This window comes from Poromitra crassiceps, assembly GCF_964638095.1.
Source record: "Poromitra crassiceps genome assembly, chromosome: 10".
NCBI lineage: Eukaryota > Metazoa > Chordata > Actinopteri > Beryciformes > Melamphaidae > Poromitra > Poromitra crassiceps.
This window is the reverse complement of record NC_139631.1, coordinates 31,363,156-31,382,454: the sequence shown is the minus strand read 5'-3', so window position 1 is coordinate 31,382,454 and position 19,299 is coordinate 31,363,156. Positions and strand designations below refer to the sequence as shown.

The 19,299-nt window shown below is 46.7% G+C and overlaps 2 protein-coding genes across 2 annotated transcripts; one reads left to right on the top strand and one right to left on the bottom strand.

Moving 5' to 3' along the window:
* Positions 1-448: 448 nt before the first annotated feature.
* On the top strand, positions 449-6,837 carry LOC310784384 (G2/mitotic-specific cyclin-B2-like; the record flags this gene model as incomplete). The annotated part of the gene is made up of 11 exons (XM_083645392.1): positions 449-476; positions 717-805; positions 1,373-1,492; positions 2,536-2,643; positions 3,047-3,262; positions 3,424-3,582; positions 3,673-3,909; positions 4,029-4,169; positions 4,282-4,392; positions 4,526-4,732; positions 6,808-6,837. The coding sequence occupies 11 exons, from the start codon at positions 449-451 to the stop codon at positions 6,835-6,837; spliced, it is 1,446 nt and encodes a 481-aa protein (XP_083501518.1).
* Positions 6,838-9,254: 2,417 nt separating this feature from the next.
* Positions 9,255-18,275, bottom strand: disp3 (dispatched RND transporter family member 3; the record flags this gene model as incomplete). Its single annotated transcript, XM_083643973.1, has 20 exons — positions 9,255-9,611; positions 10,507-10,679; positions 10,873-10,986; positions 11,075-11,246; positions 11,352-11,497; positions 11,620-11,746; positions 11,838-12,025; positions 12,517-12,647; positions 13,128-13,297; positions 13,432-13,568; positions 13,666-13,818; positions 13,918-14,079; positions 14,928-15,092; positions 15,226-15,317; positions 15,446-15,585; positions 15,782-15,942; positions 16,492-16,626; positions 16,748-16,884; positions 16,979-17,198; positions 17,282-18,275. 20 exons carry the CDS (start codon positions 18,273-18,275, stop codon positions 9,255-9,257), a joined length of 4,074 nt encoding a protein of 1,357 aa, XP_083500099.1.
* Between the last annotated feature and the right edge of the window lie 1,024 nt (positions 18,276-19,299).

The window sequence follows — 19,299 nt, the reverse complement described above, 5'->3', positions numbered from 1 at the left end:
CCTAAACCGAAAGTGGGCGTAAATAAACGTACAGCCTGGTGCCGCAAGCACTAGCCGCAAGGTTATCGTAATCAAAGCAAGATTTGGCGACAACCCCCTGCTGCTTTTTGGTTGGCTGATTCTAAAGCGCGATTGAATATGCTGGTTCCTAATTGGCTAACGCAGATTCAAACGACAGGCGGCACAACCAGCTGGCACCGGGTACTTGGCACCAGACCAGCTTGGCACAAGTTGACGTCAGAGCAGTGTTAACGTTAGATGACCAGGCTACGGACGGCTACTTGACTTGACTGACTGCTAACACAATTCTCGCAAGCGAGACAACAGCTAGTTTGTACTACTTCGTTTTTTTCTTTAACCGCGGCGAAGTAGATTGTAGGTCCGTGTTCACCCGGTGTTAATAGCGAATTAAATAATAACTTCGACCGAAGTGTGGACGCCGGAGACGATGGAGACTGGACTGCCCCGTCGCCGCAGTAAGTAGCGGTTAATCAACTCAAACACATTAAAATACACATAACTGAATGTACCCACAATTCAAAATGCTCAGTTAAGTGGGTTTGATGAAAGATATGGTGCACATCAGCTAGGTTTGATTACAGTGAACAAGGCCATCATTTGCATCCTGATCAGTTGTTTATGTAGGCTAACGTTAACGTTAGGTGTAATGTCTGCTCAGCTAGCATCTGCTAAATCCCTGCTTTTATCACTTCCAGAGTTCAGGAGGTTCAACTTCCAGCCGAAGGTCTCGGTGATTCTGGAGGAAGAGACCGTCTTCACTCCACCACCAACCATCAAACTGACCGTGAGTAGCCTGCTGACTCGGCGATATTTGACATCTTTACATTGAAACGTTAGCATAGGTTAGCTAAACGCTTTCTTACTGTCACAGGCTAGCACAGCACGATGTAGATCATTTAAAATACAACCGTGGTTATCAAACAGTTTGATAACCACGGTTAAGCCGGACCCCAGTTTGTCAAACTGGGGTTCGGGGACCGCCACGGGTCCTGGAGGGAGTTCCAGGGGTTCCCCAGCAAAATGATGAATTCAACTTCACCATTTTATTTACAACAAGTTAACACACTGGAGAAGAATGACTCGGCCATTTTGTTATATCTCTATCTAAATAGAGATTGTTTCCTCCAAATCAAAGAATACAAATACAATTAATAGTATTGTAGCTACTTTCATGTACTTTATTTTGAGTGGTTTTCATTTATTTAGGCCAAATTAACTTTGCATGTCCTCATAGGCTACTATGGATGTAAGTGGAAAGGGTTTATTGTGAAGAAGACGATGGTAGCTGACATGTAAAAAGTAGTAATGGAGTGGACTTGTTTGTCATTGTGCTGTTGTTTTTCCTCATCAGAGACAGGCTGTGTGCTGCTCCTCCATCAGCTCCTCTGGGCCCCCTAGGCTGGCCATGAAGAGACGCAGTGATGAGTCCTTTGCTGACCAACCTGCTAAGAAAAAAGCTCTCAAAAGCAAGGTAGAGAACACACACACACACACACACACACACACACACACACACACACACACACACACACACACACACACACACACACACACACACACACACACACACACACACACACACACACAGGTACTGAAAGCAGGTAGAGAACCACAGTGCAGGGCTGTCACCACCAGCAGAGCAAGATGGAGGCAGTCCCCTGCAGGAAATAGGCCACGTCCATCGCTGGGGAAAGCTCTCCATTCACCTCCATACACCAGCGTCATTTTCCTTGAATTAAACATGCCTAAAAGCAGTTGTGTGGTTGGCTGTGCAGAGAACAAATGTAAAAAATCGCCAATTCAAGTTTTTTTTACACTCCTGAGCAAAATTGAATTGTCACTGAATTGTTATCTAACATATGAAAGTTAATTTAGCATCAATCCATACAATCAGTCAGTCACACTAGTCTGAAAAGCATATTGTATTTCAGATGTTTAAATATGAAGTCAAATTAATATCAGGATATTATCTTGCTGGTGAAAATGTCAAAGTATTTCACGTCAGGCCACTGTGTGGTATCATTTATATCCAGCTTTATTGGAGTAACAATACTGAAATTGGACAGTGATGGAGGCCATTCAGTTTGTTTTGTCAATGTACCTTCTTCTCCTCTCTGTGGGAGGCAGTGTGCTGAAATCATTCTTTGACACATTTGTCTGCTTGAAAACAGGATGAACCTCGTCAGACTGTCCATATCTGTTCACATTTCCCACAGCAGCTTTTACCTTTGGCATCCAGGTTTCCCCAACGGTGGGCGTGGCTTTCAAACTGTGACGTGCTCTGCAGTGTCTCTGTATACAGTAGAGTGTGTGTGTGTGTGTGTGTGTGTGTGTGTGTGTGTGTGTGTGTGTGTGTGTGTGTGTGTGTGTGTGTGTGTGTGTGTGTGTGTGTGTGTGTGTGTGTGTGTGTGTGTGTGTGTGTGTCATATACCATAAGGTATGTGTGGAGAACAGCTGCCAGATCCTCCTTACAGTGTTGTTGATTGCTTTGTTTTGAATGCTTCTTCCTAACAGTCTAAGGGTGCGGATCCTGTACAGAGGAAGAAAGCCACAGCAGCTGGTCACAGCAGAGCTGTCCTTGGAGAGCTGACCAACTGCCCACGCAGGGCAGTTAAGGCAAAGGTAAAGCTATGAAGCAACATGCTTTGTGTTGAACTAGCTAACAATATGCCTGGCTTGCTGGTCGCTGCACGAGCAGCACCTCCTCTGGTCGATCGGGGCACCTGTTCAGGGCGGAGGGGAACTGGTGGGAATAGCGTGATCCTCCCACGTGCCATGTCCTGCCGGTGAAGCTCCCCGCGCTGTCAGGTGAAAAGAAGCGGCTGCTAACTGCTTCCTCCGTCTCGGAGGAAGCATGTGTGTGTCTACGGCTCTCCCCAGATCGGCAGAGGGTGTGGGGCAGCAACTGGGGCAGGGGGAATTGGCCAAGTACAATTGGGGAGGAAATAGGGGGGAAATCAGAAATAATAATAATATATAAAAAGAAAACAGTATGCCTGACTTTGAGTGAACTTTGTTCCTTCAGAAGACTGGACCTGTCAAAGACCAAACAGTGAAAGCAGCTGAAGATCTGCTCCTCCCCGCCGTGACAGATGTGTCCATGACAGAGGAGGAGGAAATGATGTGCCAGGCTTTCTCAGAGACGTGCCCCATAGAGGACATTGACAAGTGGGATGCCGACTTTCCAGAGCTCTGCTCGGAATATGTCAAAGACATATATGCTTATTTGCACCTCCTTGAGGTAATACTCTGCTTTTGATTGATTGATTGCTTGATTAATATAATAATTAACTAAAATCATAAAAAATATATACATATAATCTAATACCACCCTGATTAGTCTATTTTGAGCTGCCATGCTCGAGTGTGTATTTTATATGACAAGTGGTTGTGTCTCCACAGGCTCAGCAGGCTGTGCGAGCCGTGTACATGAAGGGCTACAAAATCACTCCACACATGCGAGCTCGTGCAGTTGACTGGATGGTCCGTGTTCACTCCCGCTCGCCACTCGTTCAGGAGACGTTGTATCTCTCAATCGCCATTTTGGATCGTTTTTTACAGGTACAAACTCGTTTAAAAAAAATAATCTTGTTCATCTTCTGTGAACTAGCGGTAGCAGCTAGCTAACACTCTTCTCATTATGTGCCGCAGGTCCAGGAGGTGTCTCGCAGCGAGCTGCAGCTTGTCGGGGTGACGGCCTTGTGGCTCGCCTCAAAGTACGAGGAGATCTGGAGTCCGGAGCTTGCAGACTTTGCCAACAGCACGGACAATAGATACACAACGGCCCAGATTCTCAAGATGGAGCAGGTGATTTTGAGAAAACTCAATTTTGACCTGGGACGCCCTCTGCCACTGGACTTTCTTAGGCGGGCTTCAAAGGTTGCAAGCGTGAGTACATATACTGTATATATATATATGCCAACCACCATAAATATATATTTTGTCTCCTGTCTTCATGTAGTTGATGTCATCAAGGCAATTAAAGTAACTCTCTTCTGTCTGTCTAGTCCTTTTTAGAGACAGAGAGAGTGGCAGAGTACCTCCTGGAGTTAACTCTGATGGATTACAACATGGTGCAATACCATCCCTCTGAGGTCGCTGCAGCTTCCCTCTGCCTCTCCCAGCTGCTCCTTGATGGCCTTTCATGGGTGAGAAGTGTATATAGGCCTACAGATGGATTCAAAGGTTGACTGAAGCATGTCAACATGAGTTCAGAAGGTAAATGACAGGACTGATCTCTCCTCTCTTGTTGTGTTGCAGTCTCCTCTACAGCAGCACTACTCCAACTATGACGAGGCCCACCTCAAGCCAGTCATGCAGCTCATTGCAAAAAATGTGGTGACTGTGAATGAGGGAAAAACAAAGTTCCTGGTGAGTTGGTTTCCAACAGTGCAACAGTCTCAATAAGATGACATGTTGTTTTTAGCATGAGCTAATAATGTCTCAATAAGATGACATGTTGTTTTTAACATGAGCTAATCTAATACCTTGTGTTTCCCTCCAGTCTGTCAAGAACAAATACGCCAGCAGCAAGCTGTTGAACATCAGCCTCCATCCTGAGCTCAACAGTAAAGTCATCAGGAACATGGCTGCTCCTCTGATGGACAATCCCCCGAGTTCAGCTCAGGACAGAGCCAATCAGATGACGGCAGAGGCGGAGAGATTCAAAGCGGCTGAGTGGATTCCGAAAGAAGAGACACAACCTCTGAGGGTGACGCTGAAGAAAGAGACACAACCTCTGAGGGTGACGCTGAAGAAAGAGACACAACCTCTGAGGGTGACACTGAAGGAGTCTGCAGAGAACCAGGAGCCAGCTAGCCGAGCTCGGCTATTTCACTTTGCCAATGATGGAGAGCGAGAGGCTTTCTTCCAGAGAATAAGAGACAGAAAAGCAGGATTAGGGTGGTTAGGGGTACGCAGCAGTGTTTTCAAAATCCTCACATTTCCTCTCAGCGCTGGTAGGCTGACACAGCTGGATGTGTGCATGTCATGTGAAGCATGAAGGTCTAAACTTTGTATGTAATAACACCTAACACCTATGTAGACATATATATATATATATGTATATATATATATATATATATGTATATATATATATATATAGACAAACCTTTTTGTTAAACTTTTTTTTTATTGAAGCAAATGTATACGACACCCATATGTGTACTGTGAAGTAGGAAGCAAAAAGGAAGACGAGATGCTCTTGTCATGTTAGAGTGACTTCACCTGTGTACTTGAATGTGTTGTTTAAAACTGCTGTATAACAGTAAGAGTTACAGGTTAGAGTGACTTCACCTGTGTACTTTAATGTGTTGTTAAAAACTGCTGTATAACAGTAAGAGGTACAGGTTAGAGTGACTTCACCTGTGTACTTGAATGTGTTGTTAAAAACTGCTGTATAACAGTAAGAGGTACAGGTTAGAGTGACTTCACCTGTGTACTTGAATGTGTTGTTAAAAACTGCTGTATAACAGTAAGAGGTACAGGTTAGAGTGACTTCACCTGTGTACTTGAATGTGTTGTTAAAAACTGCTGTATAACAGTAAGAGTTACAGGTTAGAGTGATTTCACCTGTGTACTTGAATGTGTTGTTAAAAACTGCTCTATAACAGTAAGAGTTACAGGTTAGAGTGATTTCACCTGTGTACTTTAATGTGTTGTTAAAAACTGCTGTATAACAGTAAGAGGTACAGGTTAGAGAGACTTCACCTGTGTACTTTAATGTGTTGTTAAAAACTGCTGTATAACAGTAAGAGGTACAGGTTAGAGTGACTTCACCTGTGTACTTTAATGTGTTGTTTAAAACTGCTGTATAACAGTAAGAGGTACAGGTTAGAGAGACTTCACCTGTGTACTTTAATGTGTTTAAGAACTGCTGTATAACTATACATTTTCTTTATATATTCTTCATTTTTCATTCTTTATTACTTTAAAAACTTTTTGTGTGCTAATATGCGATCTTGTTTTATTAAAGTAACTCTGAAGTCATGAAAATCGACTACTTTCTTAGCACCCCAAGAACCAGTGACATTTAAATCCATTGAGATGAATCCACTGACAATGGAAATGCATGACAACCGACAACATATATTTTTTTTACCTTTTATACCGAAGCACAATACATATCAAATACTTGAATACTGCTACTTAGTATGCATAGAGCTCTCTTCAGAACAGCTTTGTGTACAGTGCTTCTCTCATGAACCTCATTGACAAGACGAGCAGGAAGGCCACTGTATGTAGAACAGCTCCTTTTGCCTGGTGATGCACTGCAATCCTTTGTGAATTCTGCTTCATTGTTTCTTCCCTTTCATATGAATAATTGACTACAAGCAGCCTGAGACGTGTCGCTGTCTAGCACTCCCAATATTAATGATGTGGCTGTAAGCGTAACAAGGAGAAAACAGACCAGACCCCAGGCTATCTACGGCCGCTTTATTTGACATTCACAAGTAATACACACAACACAAATGTACTGCTCTTAATGGAAATAGTCAGTCCCTCTAGTCTCTTATTGGGTAACACAACTGCACGCTATGAAGCCTTATTTAAGTATTAGCAAATAATTCATCATTTATGAAGCCTTGTTACCACATTGATATGGTCGTTAGAAAGCTATTTGTTAGTTACAGGGTTCCTATACACATTTTCCATTTCAAAATTCCATACTTTTCCAGACTTCTCTGTAGATTTTCAGACTATTGAGTACACAAGGGCGTCACTTTGTGTTTAAAAGTGGGTGGGGGCATGTCCCCATTGTAAATGACACCTATGGCCACACCGCAGTCTGGAGGTTTTGGGTTGGTGCTTCAGTGAAAGCTTGAACTTCGAAGAACAACTTCCCAAGTGAAGACTTAAAAGCTCTGACAGAAGTGACTTGACATTGTAAGACTCAGTGGTGCACAGCGTTTGACAGCTGCATGAAAGATTTGATGTTGTGGGGTCGAGCCTCAGTCAGTCACAGAGTTTTGAAAGTGGACACCCAGACCAAAGACTGAAAAGCTCTGAAAAATCTGTGTTAAGAAGGGTTAGAGCCGCAGTCAGTTTTAAGGTCGCGGGTTCGAGCCACAGTCAGTTTTGAGGTCGTGGGTTCGAGCCGCAGTCAGTTTTGAGGTCGTGGGTTCGAGCCGCAGTCAGTTTTGAATGGTGGCAGTCAGAGGAAAGAGTTAAAAGCGCTCAGAGAGGATCCGTCAGAGCGAAGGGGAGCTGGTGGTGCGATGGAGTTGTCGACCACATAGAGCAGCCAGCGGGTGGCCGGTTGAATTTCTGCTACCTTGAGGTGGGGGGGCCGGGTCCCTGACCTCCACAGAGATATGAGAGAGAAAACCACAGACATGGGAAGTTTGTTTGACTTTTGTGGTCAGCCTTAAAGCCAGCGGCTGCTAGGAATAGAAAAAGACTCGCAAAACATAGTCTGTATGCGAATGTATGTCTATTTCTCAGTTTGAGCTTTGGCATCTGATTTGAAAGCATATTAGAGTATTTTGTGTGACCTCAACTAAAGTGATGACTATCTATGCCTTAAAAAGCATTTACAAATTAGATTGAAAGGCTGGCAGTACCTCACAAAAATAAAATACAAATCTCTACAGAAAAAGGACACAACACAAATTAATTACTAATGTGTATTAATGTAGGAACAATGTTTTATAAATGATGAAGTATTTGCTAATACTTAAAAGACCCCCTAAAGTCAAAAATATGTTTTTCTTCTTGTTCCTTCAGTTGGATGTCCAGTATCCAGCAGTTAAAGCCCCAACGCATTCTCACTCCCAACTCATCATATACTGCAGATCGGTCAGGAACCCTTGTCGTCACTTTCAGTTGCGAGTGAGAATGTGTTGAAAACCTGTGTTGTAAGCTATGATTGGCTAATTAGGTGCTAGATAACCCTGATTGGTTGCTTTGTACAGTATTGATAAATTAGGGCGGCGTGGAAGTCATTTTAAGGATTTTAACAAGATAATTGAACCTTTTTTGTGGGAAACCATCAGACACAAATTATGATTCAAAGCAGAGTATTTTATATACATCTTAAAACATGACTTTAGGAGGTCTTTAAATAATTCTTCATAGCCTGCAGTTATTATAAAGTGTCTTATTATTGTGTTATGCAGTTTGACAAAATGGCCTTCACCTTATTTTGCAGGGTGGACCAGAGTCGATATGGAGTGGTGCTCCGCTGCATCGCCTGAGAGCAGCTGAGGGGGCTGAGTGGGTTTACAGTAAGAGCCATCGAGTGCTGTGTAGGGCAAGTAGAGGGCTGCACCTGAGAAAGCTGACAAGTGATGCGATCTTTCAATTGGCGCTGATGGCAAGAAGGGAGACCTTTAAGAGCGGTCTCAAGAGGTCTCGCTTTCAAGTAGATACAAAGGGGGTCAGAAGAGAGGTCCATGTCTGAGAAGACACCTCGCGGGAAAGTATTGGCATACACAAGTCTGTGCTGGCAGCATAGGAGGTACAGTTCAAAAAGTGAGAGAGCAGCATATCTACACATTTACACTCTACATTTAACAAAAAATGTACAAGGTAGAACTCGGAGCTCTACAAGTCTTTTTTGCTCCAGCCACAACGATCTATCTCACAGGTGTGGCTGACATCCAATGTTGTAATATGGTCACGAATGAATCATACGTCGTCAACCAGGAAAACACTCGTCTTTATGAACGTCAGAGTGTTCAGAGTTTCTGCCAATGTTCACAAACAGCAGGTCAGAGAACAGTCAGTAACTCTTCAAAACCCAATAACTCACACTGATGGGAACTGTGACTCAGCCAGTATTTCCCAATAATTACTCAATGCATGTCATCAATAATTACTCAATGCATCATGCGTCATCTCCGCCTCCAGGCTGACGGCAATACATATCAACTGATCATCTCAACTCAAAAAGGCAATTCACTACTATGAATCACACATTTACAATCAGTCATTTACACTATATTTTAGTAGAGATACCCAAAGGGTGAGGATTTTTTTTCAATACTTACTCACTGATGCTGATCAATACTAATAAAAAAAAAAGCATTATGTGACAGATATGGCCTTACAACCTAAGACCAGTTTGTAATTATAGAATAGATTGTGTGACATCTCTGTGCTGTAAAGTACAAGATCCAATATTCCACCCGAACATCGGAGAAATGCAGCGCTTGCAGCTGGTGCCTTTTAGTTTTGCTTACCGAGGTAATACATGGCCTGACATCAGTGTGTGTTTGATTGACAGCTGTGTCTTACGTGCTGGTTGTGCGCCAGGCTAACGCACCCAGCTGTCCTCCCACCCAGTAGAGGGCGGCGCCCAGGGCCGCCGCGGCCGCCACCACCAGGCTGGCCTTCAGCACGGCGCCGGGGGGCCGGGTGAAACTGGCGGGGGCGGCGCACGCCAACATGGCCGTGGTCACAGTCAGGGTGAAGAGGATGGAGACGGCCGTGTTGATCGCCACGATCTGGCCGAACTTGGCGAAAGGCACGATGACGCAGAAGAAGAGCGGCACCGTGGAGATCGCCGTGGTGACTGCGCTGGACACTATGGCCACGCCCACATGGTTGACTGCCTCCAGGGTCCGCCTCTGCCTCTTGGCTGCAGGCTCCTGAGGACAAAACACAGACCGATTAATGGAACCAGCCTCTCCTCCTTATTCACGGGCCTCCAGGGCAATCCCTTCTCTATTAAATACAGAGACACAGTTACACGACAGGATTATGTAAATAGCAAAAGCGCTGAGGAAATTTTTCAAACTGTTCGCAGTTATTGCTTAAAGACCCCCTAAGGTCATGTTCTAAGATGTACAGTATGTAAGAGTGGTGAAATTCCATTCTATATCAAATACTCTGAATAATAATTTGTGTCTGATATGGTTTGCATTGGTTTCCCTCTCTCTCTCTCTCTCTCTCACACACACACACACACACACACACACACACACACACACACACACACACACACACACACACACACACACACACACACAAATGATTGTTAAAATCCTTAAAGTGACATCTCCTCGTTCTCCCTCAGTAAACACTCCAGTCTATGAATATGCAAATATATTTCATCTCAAACGTTTTCCTGCTGAATGTGCTGGACGCAAGATGTCTCCTACTTCACTGTAAAGGCCATTCTCAATGCATGTGCCCTGGAGACTTCAACTTTCCAGATCACACTTTTGTAAGTTGAATATTGGACAGGGATTGACTTCCAAACTGTTTGTGATGTCACAAATCATGCTCGTTGGGCAACCCCCTAAAAGTTGGATTTTCAATGAGCAGAGAAACTTTCAGCAGCTAAATGTTAAAACAGCCATCTAGTGTCAAAACCTGCACATACATCATTCTGCACAGTGAAGCTAGAAACATCCAACTGAAGGAACAAGAACGAAGATGAAGAAGAAGAAGAAGATGAAGATGAAGAAGAAGAAGAAGAAGAAACACATTTTGGACTTGGTATGTGACGAGTTGTCAGCAAACTAATTTGTATTTCCATACCAAGCTGTGACCTGGCGTAGAGGCCAGGGTCTCCCCAGCCAGCAGGTATCCCTCCACCAGGTGCAGACAGTAATCCACTGAAGATCCCACCAGGATGGACAGGGAGATGGCCTCCACCGCTCCCATCTCCCAGCCCAGCCAGTACATGACAGCCACCACCAGACAGATCACTCCTGCCGAGAGCCCACAGCTCACAGTTAACCTCACACCATCCCAGCCCAGCCCTGGAGCACATCTTCAATAGCATTTTCACCTACTCATTTGACTTCAGAAATCGCCCCCGCACGTAATCTAAATAAGTACGTATCCGACTCCAGACTGCTCGCTTGCTAACCCGAGCGTGCGGCTTAATCACCGGTCTCTTACCTAGAATGGTCAGGAGTATTGGCAGCAGCAGCAGCGGATGAGCAGTAAACACAGACACAGCTGCCACACAGATGGCCAGAGACAGCAGCAGACTCCATAGGGCGCTCTCCACGCCTATATGCACACACCAAAGAGGGAATACATTCTCATTTTATTTATATGCAGCACATCAAAAAACATCTCTTTGACATTCTCGCCGCACATTTCCACTTGCCTATGATTTCCATGAAGATCTGTTTCCAGTGCTCACAGGTCTGGAAGCCTCGTTGCAGAGCGGAAGTCTGAGGGAGCGCAGCGAGTTGCTCCTGGATGAAGTTCTCCCACTGGAGGAAGTCTGAGTGCGTCTGAAAGGAGGATTTCCCCTTGTACGTGGTCTTGGGGAACGGAGAGAGGGAGCGTTACGAATGCCACTGACTGCTGAAAGGTGCAGCTCTGTGATGCATGGAAGATGAAAGGCTGAAGTATATAAAGTGGCTTACAGACTCAAAGGCCATGGACAGCCAGCGAACCTTCCCTCCGTGCATTCCCACCGCGCCGTGAGAGAGCTGCCCCGGGAGGAGGTTGGGCTCGGGGAGAGAGTGGCACTCGGGATGAAGCAGAGGCAGGATAGAAGACAGCTTATTGCCTGAGGGCCAACAGGAGAAAGTTGGGCACACGACTGATGATTCAAGGCTTTGTTACATGATGAAATGTGTGGGTGTCACCTGAAAGCAGGCATTGTTACATGATGAAATGTGTGGGTGTCACCTGAAGGCAGACACTGGGCTCCTCCTGGCTTCACAAGCTGTGTATTTGCACTAATGACTTTACAGATTTTGCAAAGATGCCCCATCTCCTGGAAAATATCAAAGTCTGGATCCAATATAACGCTGCCCTTTGGAGAGAATTACACGTGTTAATACCACGAGAATGCCATTTGAAATTTGAATTTCTATCGTTTTTTTAGTATATCATGACACACTCACCATATCCCCAATAACGTGATTGTCGGTGCGTTGGCTTCTGTTGACGCCCAGGATTCCGAACACGACGAAAACCATCGCCCCAGTGTCGACCAGAGGACGCACGGCCGGCTGGCCACACACTCCGCCGCTGCACGGGTTGAAGCCAAAGGTTTTGGACAGATGTTTGGTTTTGGCAGCCGATGTGGGATCTTTGAAAAGGGAAACACAAAGGATTTGTCATGTCAGGATTTATTTGCACAGTGCAAAAATCTGTCTTAACAAGTGATAGTAATCTATTAGTGAAGTCTTAAAATCGTATTCTTCTGCAGGCAAGTGGAAAAATCGGCCAATGCGGTCAGACAGTGTTTGTAATGAAATGGATTTTCCCAGTGCTCGTGGCGTGAGACGCCTTCTTCTGCCTTGTGTCAAGATGCTGACGCTTGTTTCCAGGAAATTCCCGAAAACAAGTGAAACTGGCAAACTGCATTGGAAAACAAGCGAGACTATCTCCTATTTTTCACACAAGAGAGAAATATTTATTTATTTTCTGGAGTGAATATGAGAATAAACGAGTTGTTGAAGATAGGGCATTTTTGCAGCGCAGCACATATTGAAGCCAAAGCTGAGCATGCCATCTGTTTGCTAACTTTATGTTAATGATGCTCGCTGACACCGTGTGACACCTCTCTTCCTGGCTCACCGCTGGGGAGAGGAGTGTAGAAGCTTCCCCGCGTGGCTCCGTCAGGCCCGGAGCTCAGGCCGCAGCCGGGCGGCTTGGCGCACACCCGGCTGGGATGGGGTCTCAGCCGGTGCTGGGCGAAGTACAGTCTCCTAAGAGGCGGCAGAGGCACAAGTTCAAATCACAGCTCAGTCCACTAAAACAACACCACAGTCGTCAACTTAACTTGTCCCGCTTTCATGCCTTCTAGGGGTGTCACGATACACTCAGTTCACGATACGATACGATACACGATATTGGGTTCACGATAACAATACGATACGATATTTTAACAATATTGTTTTGCAATCGATTAGTAAGTTGAGGGGGCATCCTCCACGCTAATTTGAGTCATTTCACCATTTTCATCCTCCGTGTCTGTAACGTCCCTCATCTGTTCAAACAAAGCAATGAAAAGGAGAGAGAGCATGCAATCAGATGCAGATCAGTGCCACCATGTGCAGCTTCTTTTTCTCGCGACATGAGATTTCATCTCAACGATACACATTGTCACGTTTTGATATCGCGATATATCGTGGGACGATATATTGTGACATCCCTCATGGGATCCCTCATCTCATTCATGCTTTCACCTGCTGCGCTGCTGCTCGGACGCCGCCACGTAGAAGGAAAACTCTGGCGTCCAACCGTGGTGCGCCTCACATGCGGCGGAGCTGATCATCCAGCTGGGGTGTGGGCGGTACACATGGGAAACACACACGGTCATTCGGGTGGTGTAATTGCTGCGGGGTTGATTATAAGCCTATTCAGACAAAACGAGATGAGTTATAAAAGTGCTTAGATTGTTTTACTGGCACCTTTCTCAGGTAGCAGCCATGAGATATAACACGATGATATTAAATCATGAGCACGTTGATTATCTGATTGTTTCCTCACCTGAAACGATGACACCTCGTCATTTGCCGGACTTAACCGTTTCCATGGTGACGCAGCGCTGGCATTAAGGGAGAAGCGGTAAAGGCTGGTAGAGCCTCCTAGTTCCAACTTTGAGATGTATACTGTCAGCAAAGGGCCTAAAATAAAATAATACGGAGAAAAAACAGCTCGTATGTGCAATACTCCAAAGTATTGTCCTCAAACGTTAGCACATGTTACTGTGGAACCTCTTACCTGTTGTGTTGGAGACAGAGTTGGGTTTGGCTGGGCTCTGAGGTGGAGTGGAGGTCGTCGCTCTCTGGCTATGCTGGTGTGTGGAAAACCTAAACGCCGATGAGGTGGTGTGAGCAGGACTGTACAAAGAGTGGGGCTTCTCCATGAACACACCTGTGGGACACAGCACGCGTTTCACACATTAGCTTGTTTTTCGGGGGGCCCGAGGTTGGCTCACTGGAGCGCGGCTCTCCGTCACTGACGCGGTCTCACCGGAGCACATGGGGCAGGAGATGCCTTGGCCGCTGAGGTTGCTTCTCAGTGCCAGCAGCGTCTGGAGGTTGGTGTCCGGGCGGAAAAGCAGCGGGGCGTGGGTGGCTGGCCTCAGGAGGCAGCAGCATCCAGCAGATAAGAGCAGAACCAGAAGGTAGACACCTGGGGAAGAGAGAAAGAGACCATAAAGACGGGTCTGATGGAGGGGATAGAGCGGTCGAGGGGCAGATGAGGAGCAAGTAACGACAGATCAATAGACTACTTGCACAACTCCACTACTTCCTGAAATGAGTAGGGCATACTGGTTTCCTGTCCTACACTATTGGATGAACTGATTAATGTCAGGTGTGCCTGACTGCTGCAGTCACAACAACAGTGATCAGGCACACCTGACATTAATCAGTTCATCCAATAGTGTAGGACAGGAAACCAAGATGCCCTACTCATTTCAGGAAGTAGTGGAGTTGTGCAAGTAGTCTATTGCAGTCTTGAAAAGGGTGTATGAATACTTCATGAGACACGCTTGCTCTACCTCTGACAGACTGAATCCCCTCAGGGTGGATAGAGACTATTTATTATTTAATAGAGATAATAATCTTTTCCCCCTTCATGATACCGATCCCGTTACCTGAACTAGCGTATCGGCCAAAACCTGGCTCAGGTTAGACCCTTTGATTTCCGGGAAAACCGCCATTTTATCCAGGTGAAACTACTTTTATCGGGGCTAATAAATTCCGTGGTATCGGATCGGACTTGCGTACTCGCCGATACCCGATCCAGCATTTTAGGTAGAATCGGAGGCATTTCCGATACCGGTATCTGTATCTGTATCGGAACAACTGCATTATTTAAGCGGCAAGTTGCCAGCATCATAATCAAATATTTTTCGACCAGGGGGCCGGGAGAGTCTGAGAAAAACAAAATAGTCGAAATTTCCACCTCAATCCCTACATCTGTGTGGGACTTGCTCGGGCGTAACTGGGCTTAAAAGGCTCAAGATCCAGCGTTACCTAGAACAGCTTTGCGTCTCTCCACAGCTGGCTCGGCCACAAAGTGCTTCAGGGCCCACTGGAGATTGGTGCTCACCACGCCCACGTGCTGCTTCCCTGCAGGGGAGAGCGGCGTCTCCACAGACAGGGACAGAATGGCTGCATCGCCGTCTGTGTCACAGGAGCCTGGGGTGAAGACAAAGAGAGGCGCTCAGCGGTGGCTGAGTGGACGGCAACATTTTACAGCCTGCACGCCTTCCCCTTCCCCATCCTGCCCCCATCATCCATTCGACACCGGGGGGAGAGATAACGATCTCACCTGGCTCCATCTCCACTGACAAAAGTGCCACATCATCATCCTCATCTGACAAAGGACTGTGGCTCGCTGACAGGCCCGCAAATGACTTCCACCTTCAGAGGAGGGAGGAGAGAGAGAGAGAGAGAGAGCTGAAGGAAGCACATCTTTGCCCGCGGTGTCGCCCCCAGCAGGCACACAAAAAACATCCGACACAGAAAAACGAAAGGAAACAACGCCTCACCACTTCAGCCACGAGAACCCGCGGGCCGCGACACATCGAGTCCACACGCACAGGGCCGCCGGCATTAGGATGGAAACCCAAAGCCAGCAGCAGCTGACAATGAGGGCCATAAATAGGCCGAAGTCATGCACGGCTGGGATCTAAATGTCAGTGAAAAGAAGCAAAGAGTAAAAGGACCTTGAAACATTTAATTTGTGCTTATATGGCATGAAAATGGCTGTCTGCCGAGAGGAGAGAGGTGTTTCTATTCAACCAGAGCAGGAGTGTCATTTATACCTCGTGTCCAAATCCTATTAAGTGTTGGATCCCCCCCCCCCCCCCCCCCGCTGTGATTACCTGAGAGAAGGTGTTGGCGGCGTAAGCAGCTGCAGTGGTGAAGGAGGTGAGGAACGTTGCTCGGCCGGCTGTTTTAATGGTGTAGACCATACGCTGCTCAGGGTGCAGCAGGTGAGAGGCCTGTCTGAAGGTGCTGATGAAGACAAAGACATCGTCCACACCTGGGGGCATAGGTGAGAGAAAGACAGAGTTGTCGCCCTGCATATTATTGTAAACATTATGGAAAGGTTTAGGGTTAAAGGGACAAAATCAAGAATACATATTTTTCCTCTTATCTGTGGTGCTATTTATCCATTTAGAGCGTTTTGGTGTCAGTTGCCGAGTTTTAGAGATTTCTGCCTTCACTCAAATACAATGGAACTGGATGGCACTGGGCTTGTGGTGCTCAAAGCACACACAGAAAAAATACATTTGAAAAATTCAACAGCATCGTGATGTGGTTACTCAAGATAATCCACAGACCTTGTTGTGAGCAGTTTTATGTAGGAACTATTTTTTGAGCTACACCTTTGAGCACGAAAAGCCGAGTGCCATCCAGTTCCATTGTATTTGAGTGAAGGCAGAGATCTCTATGGCCTATATCTCTAAAACTTGACAACTCACACCAAAACAATGTAGATGATAAATAGCACTAGACGTAAGAAGAAAAATATGTATTTTTGATTTTGGGGTGAATTGTCCCTTTAAGACCGTGTATTATGCTCCCTTACCGATACCAATAATAACAAAGGCGGCCACTCCATTGAGAATCCCCAGGTACCTCACACCAAAAACAACATGGTATAAGAAAAGAGCCATCAGGCAGCTCAGTCCAATGCTAGCCAGGCCGAAGAAAGTCAGAAACACTGCAGACACACAAACACACAAACAACAACATCAATCAACATTCTGAATCTTCTGAAATATATATGAGCATTTTGAATGAATACAGGGGAAACTGCACAGAGGGAAAGGGTCATACTGTACCCGAAAAGGAAGTGAGGACATAGACCAGCACCGTGATGCAGGCTCCGCTGATGACAGCCAGCATCATGTCATTGTGGAAGGTATGTCTCACCTCGTCATCAAACAGCTCTGTTCCCCCATACAGCACCTTCACCTGGCTGGAGCCAGGGCAGTGGACAAACAGTCGAATCAACTTCCAATTGCATGCAACAATGTGCATCAAGTTAAAGAAATTCTAACAAATGAACAAACCTAGTGGACTGCTTGGCCAGGATCTTAGCATACTGGACCACAAAGTTTTTGAAGCGGTTTCTCTGGTCCTCGGCTCGGTCCTGGAGGGAGTAGTAGGATGGGAGAGGAGCGCCAAAGTGGATCTCGCTGCGCAAGAGAGAGGAGGAGAGACGCTCGGGGGACAGACTCTCATCCACGTACCAGTAGAACTGTGGGTGGGTGATGGCCAGACCCAGAGAACCTGCACACGCAAACAAGGACAATCAGCCAGGCTAGAGACTCCTGCTGTGGAACAAAACACAACAGAAAACTTGGCGGACTCACCGTGAATGTCAGCCAGGTCGGGGCCCATGCCGTCATAGTAGATCTTCCCTCCTCGCTCGCTGGGGAAGAGGTAGGACAGGACAGAGCTGGGAGGTGAGCAGTAGGACGGCCCCAGGGGCAGATCCCTCAACGCCTCCAGAGGCTTCCAGCAGAACTGGTGGAACTGCGGGTGCTGCATGAGCAGGCGCTCGACGCGGTGGATGGTTTGCAGACGCTCGGGAGTGAAGATGTTGTGATCGCCCTCGCCCTGAGCGACAAACACCAGCTCAATCCTCCACAGAGCCTGGCTCTGCAAGTAGGAGTAACTCGGAGAGAACCTGCGCCTCCTAATGAGCGGCAGAGTGCCATTCCCATCCCCTGATCTCTCCGGTTCCCTCTTCTCTCTGTGATCTCTCCAGTGCTCAAGCCTCCCCGTTTCTTCCAGAATCAAATCCGGCACTGTCCTTTCATCTCTGCTCACTGCGACTCCTCTCTTCTGATCATCGGCTCTTTGAAAAGAGCTGTTTCCAGGAGAGGTAGAATTCGTACCCTCATTATCTGTCCTTTTGAATGCTTCGTCTCCTAGCTTCTCCAGCAGAAGGTCGCGCAGGGCAGTGGACTCGCCGTCGTCCGCATCGCGCCGACGTCTGTCCCAGGAACCAAGCTGGGTCTTTATGGCGATGGTGAGGGCATCAAAGCGCTCGGCCGAGAAGTGGCTGTGAACCTCAAAGGCACTGTAGGAGAGGTCTATGTCCAGCGGAGGGCAGTAGAGGAACATGTAGGCGGACAGGGCGCACGGCAGCAGGACACCTATCCCTAAAACCACCCCGCTGGCCCAGGGCTGCGTGTAGACACACCCAACCGCCCGCCACACCCCGCACATTCCCGCGCCCCCGGAGGAGCAGCAGCTCCCTCGTGTCGTGTGTGTGACCGCGTCCTCTCCCTCTTGGTCCTCTCCCTCGTCCTCGCCTCCCCAGCTCGTCTGAAACAGCAGTGGCTCATCCTCCAAGTCCATCGCGGCACCTGTCACAGAGACACGATCATCACTCACTGAAAGCGATAATTACCCTTGCTCTCCTCGGGCAGGGGAAGACCCACGGCACAAAATAGATGTGCGAACCGGCTGCAGTCGACACATCAGGCAGAATGACGGGCCAGGTGACTTCCAAAGTGGCAGTCAGCAAGCACGGGCGCGTGCGCCCATTAAGTGTGTCCTCAGACAGCTCGCCACAAACTCTCGTCTCAAAGGAGTCAAGGGGAAAATTGAGGAGGGTGGACCTTTTCTCAAGGGCTTATAACAGAGGATGGGCTGGCTGAGTCTGTTTTAAGATGCTGATCACAAGGCCTCAGGGGGTAAGACAGGATAAAAGCAGTGATTTAATTCTCCTCTCTGTCTCGGCGTGTTAAACCATTACCGGCCCTGCTGGTGGCTTTCAACAGATGAGCAGTCAACTGCAGCAAATTAAATCATCTTACTTGTCTTCTGACAAGAGCAAAGATGAGTGGGATATTAGAAGGCCATAGCAATACCAGAGGTGTTTATCTCTCCTGATAGGCAGCCTCTGACTAATAGTGTCGAGCTAAATAGTTGCCGCCCCCTTTCTGTTCCTCTGCATACAGAACACTGCAGACAGTTTGCATTCAAGTGGCAGTGAGCTTTGCTAACTGCGGCAAAGTCGCCATCTGACTATTCTCTTTAGAACTGAGCTGAGGTCAGCCAGGTACGCCAGTGAATGTTGAATATGCGCAGAAGAGGGCTGGGCTCAGCTCTATGGGCGAAGAGAAAATATATTATAAAACAGAATTTACAAATGATCACTATTGAATCAATATTTGTGGGAAAAGTCCCTCAAAGCAAACAGAGTAGCAAAGGGTCTTAAGAGAGAAAATGAAGAGGAGGTTTTGTTTAATAAATGGAACAAAGTCAGTCTGCAATTCACTGCTAATGAAGCAGCTCATGGATTTGTCTTTGCACTTCAATTTTTCTCACTAATTGAAATAGCCCAAGACCAAAGGACATTCTGTTTTAGGGTGGATTT